The sequence below is a fragment of the Entelurus aequoreus genome, linkage group LG17, assembly GCF_033978785.1.
Source record: "Entelurus aequoreus isolate RoL-2023_Sb linkage group LG17, RoL_Eaeq_v1.1, whole genome shotgun sequence".
NCBI classification, from domain to species: domain Eukaryota; kingdom Metazoa; phylum Chordata; class Actinopteri; order Syngnathiformes; family Syngnathidae; genus Entelurus; species Entelurus aequoreus.
In genome coordinates this window covers 19340150-19351814 of record NC_084747.1, presented here as the reverse complement: position 1 = coordinate 19351814, position 11665 = coordinate 19340150, and the positions used below count along the sequence as shown (strand labels likewise).

Below are 11665 nucleotides of genomic sequence, written 5' to 3'. Positions count from 1 at the left end.
AAGAGGATTGGTCAAAAATTCAAGCAGAAGCTTGTGGATGGCTACCAAAAGCGCCTTATTGCAGTGAAACTTGCCAAGGGACATGTAAGCAAATATTAACATTGCTGTATGTATACTTTTGACCCAGCAGATTTGCTCACATTTTCAGTAGACCCATAATAAATTCATAAAAGAACCAAACTTCATGAATGTTTTTATGTGACCAACAAGTATGTGCTCCAATCACTCTATCACAAAAAAATAAGCGTTGTAGAAATGATTGGAAACTCAAGACAGCCATGACATTATGTTCTTTACAAGTGTATGTACACTTTTGATCACGACTGTACACCACTCTATTTCTTATATGTGACTGCCATCTACTGGCGACACTCGTCATTACACATACAAAAAACATGCCTCGTCCCTGCGCATGCGCATATCGATCTGTGTTCTGGCGGGCCTCCCACTGGCGTAGAGACGAGCCACACAGCAGTGTGGTCTTTCGATTAACTTCGCGGTAATTACGGAATTTCTTGGTTTGTACTTATTTGTTTGTCGTAAGACGAATTACACTTTAATACTTCTTAGTGTCAGGTTAAACTCGCCTCGTCTCAGTGAGATTTAAAGCTTCTCAGGCTAGCCGACATTGCTAGTTAGCTTAGCATGCTAGTTAGCTTACCATGCTAGTTAGCTTAGCTTGCGAGCTGCTAACAAGGAGACGCGGAAGTTACCAGCACATCGCTAAGCAGAGAAAATGTGCAAAGTGCAAATGTTGAGAGTGTTGGGGAATCGGCGACTGTTGAAGAAAGAACGGTAGCAGAGTACAAGAGGGAACTTTCTCGAACAAGAGGAGAGAAAGCGACAACGTCGACTACTGGACGCTGTTTTCAAGGTTTGTTTACTTCTTACTCTCACATGTTTACTGTAAAATAGTGTACACTGCGCACGGTTTACGTCGAATTTAGCATCTTTATTTGTTTATTTATTTTTTTGTATAGCAACGTTGCATTTTATTCCAATATCCAATAAGCAGAGAATATATCAGTCCCTTATTTGTGCAAAAATACATGAACAGGTTACAATGTAGATCCAGGTGACAGAATATGAAGCAAAAAGCACATAACAAGCATCTCTTTGTTGTTGTTTTCTAATTGTCCTTTACCTGACATGTTTACAATTTGAGCTTATGATGACTCATTTTATGAACAACAACAACAACACCGTCACTGCTGTCCAAGAACTTTTGGCCCACGGAGAAATGAGCAACCAAAGAGTGGACGGCCAAATGACGCAACAATGAGGAGGCACTTGCTGCAATTAACTCTTTTTTGGAACGCACCTTGGATTGGAAATGGAAAATTACGCTGCTGTGAAAACTGCCACAAATGAACATTAAAACACTCTCAGGTGTGTGCATGCCATTTATGTGGATCGATATTGATCTCCTTACAGATGAAACGGACACGTCTTTATAAAAACAAATCACCCACTTCTTCAGATTATATAAAAATGACAAAGGAGTAGTCGAGTGCACTGAAAAGTTAAATATGGGGGAAAAGTCCAAATTTGACATGAATGAATGAAATAAGTTTATTTCTGTCATATAGCCAACCATCAACAATTTTGTGTGATCAGTTTAACAGTACAGATTATACATATTTAACAATCATACATATTTACACACAAAAAGAAAAGAAATAGAATGACCGAAAAAGGAATAAACTGAAGCCAAAGCTTATATTTGCCTGTCCTACACCTTCACTGAAAATAAGATTACCTGGAACAACAACGTTAAAAAAATCAATGGGATGAAGGTAATTGTTACTATATTTTATAATTTTCAAATATTTCACCTTTCAAGGTTGTCTTAAACCTTAACAAAGAGCTTGTTCCACCATTTAACTCCTAAAACTGAAATACATTTGTATTTTATATTCGTTCCTACTTTACATATTTCAAACATCAATATCCCCCGTAAATTATAGTTTTCTCCTCTTAATTTAAATAACCTAAGAATACAAGCTGGAAGGCTGTTGTTCTTTACTCGAAACATAATTTCCGTTGCTTTTAAAAACACAATATCTGAACATTTTAACACATTGGAACTTATAAATAATGGATTGGTATGTTCACAGTAGCACGCTTTGTGTATTATTCTAATGACCCTTTTTTGAAGTTTAATTATTGGGTCTATGTTTGTTTTATAAACATTTCCCCAAACTTCAACACAATATGTAAAATATGGAAAAATAAAAGAATAATATAACATATGCAGACATTTCTTATTCAGCATGAATATGACATGAATAAAAGTTGTATCTTTACAAGACAAAAAGTCAGTTTTGCTGAAAAAATATGACTTAAAAATGTAGGACGATAAAGTTGAAATATGATGGTATAAGTAAGAAGAAATGGGAAATTTGTATACATATAGCGTTTACAGTAAAAAAAAATACCATACAGCAATTTAATCTTTGCCAGAATTAAGTGAAATTTTTTAGAAATGAAATAGTAAACAAAATTAAGAATATAAAAACAGTAATTAGTATCTTTATTATTGTGCTCACGTACCTGCAACAATGCGACGTTTATGTGCATGCTACGGGAGCCCTGCAGGGACATGACATGACTGCTCAGTGGCTTAGTGGTTAGATCAGGGGTCGGGAACCTTTTTGGCTGAGAGAGCCATGAAAGCCAAATATTTAAAAATGTATTTCCGTGAGAGCCATGTAATATTTTTTAACACTGAATACAACTAAATGCGTGCATTTTTAAGTAAGACCAACATTTTTTAATCCTCTTTTTCCTTTTAATAACATTGTTATTCTGAAGCTAGCCAATAATAAATAAAATACTTCTTACCATTAATGCGACTTCTTGAACAGGTGCGGTAGTAAACGGATGGATGGATTAAAATGCATATTTTGAACGTTATTTTTAACACTGTGATTACCAGCGGAATTATTAATTACTTATCGTGTTAAGCAATGTCAGCTAAGATGTATCTGAGAGCCAGATGCAGTCATAAAAAGAGCCACATCTGGCTCGAGAGCCATAGGTTCCCTAGCCCTGAGTTAGATTGTCCGCCCTGAGATCGGTAGGTCGTGAGTTCAAACCCCAGCCGAGTCATACCAAAGACTACAAAAATGGGACCCATTACCTCCCTGCTTGACACTCAGCATCAAACTGAACCAAAATGATTCCCGAGTGCGACTACCGCTTGCTGCTCACTGCTCCCCTCATCCCACAGGGGGTGGAACAAGGGGATGGGTCAAATGCAGATGGTAATTTCACCACACCTAGTGTGTGTGTGACTATTAGTGGTACTTTAACTTAACTTCAAGAAGTGAAAGTAAGGCAAGTTTCTTTTTTTTCTTTCACAAGTCGATCCAAAGTGCTTTACAGAAAATTACAAGAAGCCACCAATAATATAAAATCATAATAAAAACAATTAAAATCGATTACATTTTTTTAGATAATATACTTTCAGTTGTGGGTGGCGTGGCTTGGTTGGTAGAGCGGCCGTGCTAGCGACTTAAGGGTTCCAGGTTGGATCGCCGCTTCCGCCATCCTAGTCCTTCGGCAAGATACTTTACCCACCTGCTCCCTTTGCCACCCACACTGGTTTGAATGTGGTTTCTCTATGCAAAGTGCTTTGAGTCACTAGAGAAAAGCGCTATACAAACATAATTCACTTCACCATATGCGCAATTAAGTTCAGGTGTTTTCAGGCTGGATTTGAATATTGCCAACGTCACACATCTTTCGGAAGACTTATTCCAGATTTTCGAAGCATAAAACTGAAACGGTCTCACCATGTTTGGTCCTGACTCTGGGCCCCAGCAGGAGAGACCACTCCACTGAGGTTTCATATGGTTCTAACTAGAGATGTCCGATAATATCGGACTGCCGATATTATCGACCGATAAATGCTTTAAAATGTAATATTGGAAATTATCGGTATCGGTTTCAAAAAGTAAAATGTATGAGTTTTTAAAACGCTGCTGCATGGAGTGGTACACGGACGTAGGGAGAAGTACAGCGCAGTTGCGTCTCCCAGTCATACTTGCCATTTTCCCGGGAGAATCCCGAATTTCAGTGCCCCTCCCGTAAATCTCCCGGGGCAACCATTCTCCCGAATTCCTCCCGATTTCCACCCAGACAACAATATTGGGGGCGTGCCTTAAAGGAACTGCCTCTGCGTGCCGGCCCAATCAGATAATACCTACGGCTTTTCACACACACAATTGGTCAACAGCCATACAGGTCACACTGAGGGTGACCGTATAAACAACTTTAATACTGTTACAAATATGCGCCACACTGTGAACCCACAGCAAACAAGAATGACAAACACATTTCGGGAGAACATCCGCACCGTAGCACAACATAAACACAACAGAACAAATACCCAGAACCCCTTGCAGCACTAACTCTTCCGGGACGCTACAATATACACCCCCTGCCACCCCCTACCCCACCCACCTCAACCCCAACCCCTCCAACCCCGCTCACCTCAACCTCCTCATGCTCTCTCAGGGAGAGCATGTCCCAAATTCCAAGCTGCTGTTTTGAGGCATGTTAAAAAAAATTAGGCACTTTGTGACTTCAATAATAAATATGGCAGTGCCATGTTGGCATTTTTCCCATGACTTAAGTTGATTTATTTTGGAAAACCTTGTTACATTGTTTAATGCATCCAGCGGGGCATCACAACAAAATTAGGCGCAATAATGTGTTAATTCCACGACTGTATACATCGGTGATTTTTTTTAACATGCCTCAAAACAGCAGCTTAGAATTTGGGACATGCTCTCCCTGAGAGAGCATGAGAAGGTTGAGGTGGGGTATGGAGGGGTATGCGGGCTTGAGGTGGGGGTGGTGGGGGGCGGGTGGGTGGGGTGGGGTGGGGGTTTGCGGGGTGTGTATATTGTAGCGTCCCGGAAGAGTTAGTGCTGCAAGGGGTCCTGGGTATTTGTTCTGTTGTGTTTATGTTGTGTTACGGTGCGGATGTTCTCCCGAAATGTGTTTGTCATTCTTGTTTGGTGTGGGTTCACAGTGTGGCGTATATTTGTAACAGTGTTAAAGTTGTTTATGCGGCTACCCTCAGTGTGACCTGTATGGCTGTTGACCAAGTATGCCTTGCATTCACTTGTGTGTGTGAAAAGCCGTAAATATTATGTGACTGGGCCGGCACGCAAAGGCAGTGCCTTTAAGGTTTATTGGCGCTCTGTACTTCTCCCTACGTCCGTGTACACAGCGGCGTTTCAAAAAGTCATGAATTTTACTTTTTGAAACCGATACCGATAATTTCCGATATTACAATTTAAAGCATTTATCGGCCGATATTATCGGACATCTCTAATTAAAATGATCGAAAAACCGTCAGTCTTAACCACATTTTGATACAGATTGGTGCTAGCTTAAATGCTAACATGTAAACAACCGACATTATTATTGTCTTTCCCCAATCTAAACTTGTACAATCACATTACTGTCCAAACAAGTGATCAATTCAAACGTGTCAAGTTGAAACAGTCGGACACAAACTAACTCCGTTCAACAGGAAGTGTTGTGACATAAACTGGAAGTGAAACAGCCGATCACTCTTCACAATTTAAAATGGAAGAAGATAAACATGTTTATTAAACACACAAATAAAAACAATAGTTGTGTCCTCTACCAATAAAGTATATTCTCTATTTATTTTAGTTTAAAAAAACCAACGTGGTTTACATTTTTTGAAGTACATGAATCCGCACTAAAAGGAAATAATAATAATAAATTGAATCCCTTCACAGTAAAGGTATATATCGCTGTAAAATGTTGCGGTGTACAACTATAAGGTTTCAGGGAGAGGTTAGTATTACCGTTTTAAATTAAAATGATCGAAAAACCGTCATTCTTAGCCACATTTTGATACAGACAGGTGCTAGCTCGATACGCTTCTGTACTTGGTATCATTACAGTGAATGTTAGGTGTAGATCCACACATGGCATTTGTTTACATTCAGGGGTGCTAGCTTTCTGTTAGTGGTGGGCTATTGTATCCCCCTACGGTGTGTAGTGAAGCATGTTTAGCTATTCCTTGTCCTGCAGTGATACTTGTAAGAAACATACTTTGTTGCCGTGGAGGCGAGAATTAGTGATTTAAAAGTAGCTAAAACACTGCAGACTGCGGATGGATGTTATCTACTAACTAGCTAGCCGTGTCTTAGAGCACCTCTTCCTGAGGGCGTTTCAGTGTTATAACTTCACCTTTATCTTTAGTTTTTAAACCAAAATGCGTCTATTCTCCCTTTTCTGTCTACACACTGTGTCTGCTTGTACAAACCCTGTTTCCATATGAGTTGGGAAATTGTGTTAGATGTAAATATAAACGGAATACAATGATTTGCAAATCATTTTCAACCCATATTCAGTTGAATATGCTACAAAGACAACATATTTGATGTTCAAACTGATAAACATTTTTTTATTTGCAAATAATCATTAACTTTAGAATTTGATGCCAGCAACACGTGACAAAGAAGTTGGGAAAGGTGGCAATAAATACTGATAAAGTTGAGGAATGCTCATCAAACACTTATTTGGAACATCCCACAGGTGAACAGGCAAATTGGGAACAGGTGGGTGCCATGATTGGGTATAAAAGTAGATTCCATGAAATGCTCAGTCATTCACAAACAAGGATGGGGCGAGGGTCACCACTTTGTCAACAAATGCGTGAGCAAATTGTTGAACCGTTTAAGAAAAACCTTTCTCAACCAGCTATTGCAAGGAATTTAGGGATTTCACCATCTACGCTCCGTAATATCATCAAAGGGTTCAGAGAATCTGGCGAAATCACTGCACGTAAGCAGCTAAGCCCGTGACCTTCGATCCCTCAGGCTGTACTGCATCAACAAGCGACATCAGTGTGTAAAGGATATCACCACATGGGCTCAGGAACACTTCAGAAACCCACTGTCAGTAACTACAGTTGGTCGCTACATCTGTAAGTGCAAGTTAAAACTCTCCTATGCAAGGCGAAAACCGTTTATCAACAACACCCAGAAACGCCGTCGGCTTCGCTGGGCCTGAGCTCATCTAAGATGGACTGATACAAAGTGGAAAAGTGTTCTGTGGTCTGACGAGTCTACATTTCAAATTGTTTTTGGAAACTGTGGACGTTGTGTCCTCCGGACCAAAGAGGAAAATAACCATCCGGATTGTTATAGGCGCAAATTTAAAAAGCCAGCATCTGTGATGGTATGGGGGTGTATTAGTGCCCAAGACATGGGTAACTTACACATGTGTGAAGGCGCCATTAATGCTGAAAGGTACATACAGGTTTTGGAGCAACATATGTTGCCATCCAAGCAACGTTACCATGGACGCCCCTGCTTATTTCAGCAAGACAATGCCAAGCCACGTGTTACATCAACGTGGCTTCATAGTAAAAGAGTGCGGGTACTAGACTGGCCTGCCTGTAGTCCAGACCTGTCTCCCATTGAAAATGTGTGGCGCATTATGAAGCCTAAAATAGCACAAGGGAGACCCCCGGACTGTTGAACAACTTAAGCTGTACATCAAGCAAGAATGGGAAAGAATTCCACCTAAAAGCTTCAAAAATGTGTCTCCTCAGTTCCCAAACGTTTGCTGAGTGTAGTTAAAAGGAAAGGCCATGTAACACAGTGGTGAACATGCCCTTTCCCAACTACTTTGGCACGTGTTGCAGCCATGAAATTCTAAGTTAATTATTATTTGCAAAAAAAAATAAAGTTTACGAGTTTGAACATCAAATATGTTGTCTTTGTAGTGCATTCAATTGAATATGGGTTGAAAAGGATTTGCAAATCATCATATTCCGTTTATATTTACATCTAACACAATTTCCCAACTCATATGGAAACGGGGTTTGTAAGTACTCTGTGTGCGCGCTGCCGAACATGCTCCTCTGCTTGTAAAACCAGCAATGTCACCACGTGACGACGACGTGCTGTCATGCCTGTAAAATGCCCGGGAAACTACTTTTCAAACAGAGTATAGTACCATTTTGATTAATTAGTACTGCGATACTATACCAGTATACCATGCAACCCTAATACAATGTATTTTGTTTTTCATCTAAAAATTATAGTTTTCATGTAATTAAAAAATCATATTTTTAAGGCGTGGTGGCTTTTATTTTGCTGTGGCGGTGCCCCACGATCAATTACATGTAGGGGAAACTCCGCTTGTTGCGTTGCTTCTGTAATTCTCTAAGGTTTGGTACGGTTACGACATCTTGAATGTCGCGACTGATGAGACCCTCAGAGACATTCTCAGAACATATCAGGACCATGTCTCGTTTGACTGAGCAAATATGGACTGTGTTTGTTATCTTGTGCTTTTGCAGAAGATCATCTTCTCCCTGAGCAGCAGGAGTGGTCTTCCAGTATGGAACAGGAGGAGCCACAGCCCCTTCAAATTAAAGAGGAGGAGGAGCCACAAGCCCTTTACTTTAAAATGGAAGAAGAGAAGCCAATGCGCCCTCAATTTAAAGAGGAAATGGAGGAGCAACATCCACCCTTCATTAAAGAAGAGGAGTTACAGCCACAGCCCCTTCAAATTAAAGAGGAGGAGGAGCCACGAGCCCTTTACTTTAAAATGGAAGAAGAGAAGCCAATGCGCCCTCAATTTAAAGAGGAAATGGAGGAGCAACATCCACCCTTCATTAAAGAAGAGGAGTTACAGCCTCCTTGCATAGAGAAAGATGAGGTGCCACACTCCCCTGCAGGGAAGAGGAAGAGGAGTCACAGGCACCGCACATTAAAGAGGAAGAGGAGGAGCCGCAAAGGTGGAGGTGATGAGAAGGGAGAGGTGGAGCCTCCAACTCCACTTATGACAACAGACGCTGATGGAGACCACAAGCTCTTAGCTCCACTATCAGATAGTGATGACATGACGTCACACTCTCCTGACACTGATGATGAAGAAGATGATGAAGACCCTCAAGTTGACAAGACCTGTCACACTGACAACACGCGCTTGAAATGCTCTTACTGTGACAAAACTTTTAACCAGCGTGGTCGCCTGAACGTACACACCAGAATACACACTGGAGAAAAACCATTCATGTGCTCAGTTTGTAGTAAAAGATTTTCCCAGAAATCTCATTTGACAAGACACGTAAGTGTGCACAGTGTGGAAAAACCATTTATATGTTCAGTCTGTGGCAAAAGTTTTGTGCGAAATCAAGATGTGAAGTCACACATGAGGGTGCACGCCGCAGACAAACCGTTTATATGTTCGGTCTGTGGCAAAGGTTTTGTGCAAAATCACAATTTGAAGCTACACCTGAGAACACACACTGGAGAAAAACCGTTCGTGTGCTCAGTTTGTAGTAAAAGATTCACACAGAAAGGGAGTTTGACAATACACACAAGAACGCACACCGGGGAAAAACCTTTCATGTGCTCAGTTTGTAGCGAAGGATTCTCCCGCAAAGCAAAGTGGATACAGCACACAAAAATGCACTCTGGGAAATACAAACATTTTATTTGCTCAGTCTGTGGTAAAGGTTTCGTGCGGAATTGGGAATTGAAATTACACACGAGAACACACACTGGACACAGACCCTTTATATGTTCAGTCTGCGGTAAAGGTTTTACACAAAATTGCGATTTGAAAATACACGCGAGAACGCACACTGGAGAAAAACCATTCATGTGCTCAGTTTGTAGTAAAAGATTCTCCCAGGAAGCGAGTTTGCGAAAACACGTTACAATGCACACAGGTGAGAAACCTTTTATGTGTTCCGTGTGCGGTAAAGGTTTCACACAAACTTGGGACTTGAAAAGGCACACGAGAACACACACCGGAGAGAAAGTGTTGAGTTGCAGTGTGTGTGATGAAAGATTCACTTATGAGTACCAGTGTAAGAAACACAAGTGTGCTGGTGAGAACAGCAGCAGCAAATGAAGCAGCAGGATTTAAAAAGCTGTCTAAACTTGTACTTTGACTTGCTAACATCACCACATACATCATGTGTGATTTCATTGTTGTGTGTGTGTAACAAACTCTTGTTGATAAGCTTCTAACATTTAGAGATCAAATGTATTTTGGATTAGTGGATTTATTTCGGTCAGGTATGTGCATTCGTAAAATCAAATAAAATAGCACTTTTTGTTAACAGTAGAAAAGAAAGGCAAACAACAGAGATGGAGAAGAAAGAAAAAGAGTAGAAAAAAGTAGACCACAATTTTGGCTGCAATACTAGATGATGAAATTAATGAAATCTCATCAAATATACAACATAAGGTGGCAAAGGTTTTTCAATAATGAAATAACATGTTCTACATGAGAAATCTCTTCATAGTCTCTACTGCCCACTAGTGTTGCCATATCTGTGCTAAGGTGTAGAAATATGGGGAAATAACTACAAAATGACGCTTCATTTACTAACCACGTTACAAAGCCGGTTGGTTAGAATAATATTGGATATAGAAAACCTTCAAAGCCTTTGTTTAATTAATTAAATAAAATTGACATTCAAGGCTAAAATTATGCGCAAAGCCAACTGTAACCTGCTACCCAAGAATAGACAATCATTATTTCCAACAAAGGTGGAGAAATTAACACAAACATTTTATAACTTAAACATTTGTATGCACGTACAACACTCAAAACCTTCAGTGTACAGAATTCAATTTTGGAATAGATTATTAAACAATGTCCAAATATGATTTAGTTTCAACAAGTGTTTAAACTCCCAAGCATTTACAAGGTGAAAGGAAGAAGAATTCTGATGAACATCTTGAACGTTATTAAAAATTAGATGATATTCATCTTATGAAAATCTTAACTGACTTAACTATTTATCTAAGAACTAATAAATTGATGTTTTTTTCCGTCCTACGTGTGTGTGACGTAAACAAGTCGACAGATAGTTAACATGAAGATCCCAAGGAAAAGGAATAAAGAGTCTTTTATCTTTAAGAAGCTTCAGTGGTTTTTCACAAAGAATACACTTTTCTTTCCCTCTTGTCTAATTGGTCATTTCTTTCTTTTCTCTTTTCCTGGTTTTTGTTTTGTTTACTTTTCTTGTACAACTGTATAAGGAGACACAAAATATATGTCAAATAAACATAACTAAGTAACTAGATGAGGCACTTCCTGAATGAATTGCGTGTGAATGCTCCAATGCTTAAAATGAACTGAAATGCAGACATAATGTAGTATGAATGTAAGAATAGTTTGAATGTTGAAGAGTTTGAATTTTCAGGAAAACCGGAATTTGGTTTGGAACTTGGGAAGGTGTTAGTTTGAATGTCCAGGATGAGTGGAATGTGTTGATGTTGGAATGGTTTGTATAGGTTGAAAAATGTGGGAATTGTGCCACTTGGAAAAATGTCCCATTCATTTCAATGAGAACTTCCTGGAATTTTGGGAAAAGCGGGATTATTTGGAAAATGATTAGGAGCATGAATGAGCTGAATTGGTTGGTGCTGGAATTGTTTAAATCCGTCAAGAAATGTTGAAGTAGTAAGAGTTTTTTAATTGAAAAATGGTATGACGGAATTTCGGGAAAACCAGGAATTTTTCAAGTTCTTCAGCCAACTGGTTTTCTTGTCCTGACTAAGAGGAATGTTTTGACAGTGGAACGGTTGAAAGATGTGAAAGGAGTCTTTGCACTAAAAAAGGTTGGAAATAATGTTCG

At 39.6% G+C, this 11665-nt stretch overlaps 1 protein-coding gene across 2 annotated transcripts; it reads left to right on the top strand.

The window, feature by feature from the left end:
- The first annotated feature begins 449 nt into the window (after window positions 1-449).
- Window positions 450-11090, top strand: LOC133632609 (zinc finger protein OZF-like). Of its 2 annotated transcripts, XM_062025119.1 has the most exons (3): window positions 450-874; window positions 1221-1389; window positions 8363-11090. In XM_062025119.1, the coding sequence occupies exons 2-3, from the start codon at window positions 1368-1370 to the stop codon at window positions 9925-9927; spliced, it is 1587 nt and encodes a 528-aa protein (XP_061881103.1). In that variant the 5' UTR covers window positions 450-874; window positions 1221-1367; the 3' UTR covers window positions 9928-11090. The 2 variants fall into 2 exon arrangements, with proteins under 2 accessions (XP_061881103.1, XP_061881104.1); XM_062025120.1 differs by lacking the exon at window positions 1221-1389.
- Window positions 11091-11665: the final 575 nt, after the last annotated feature.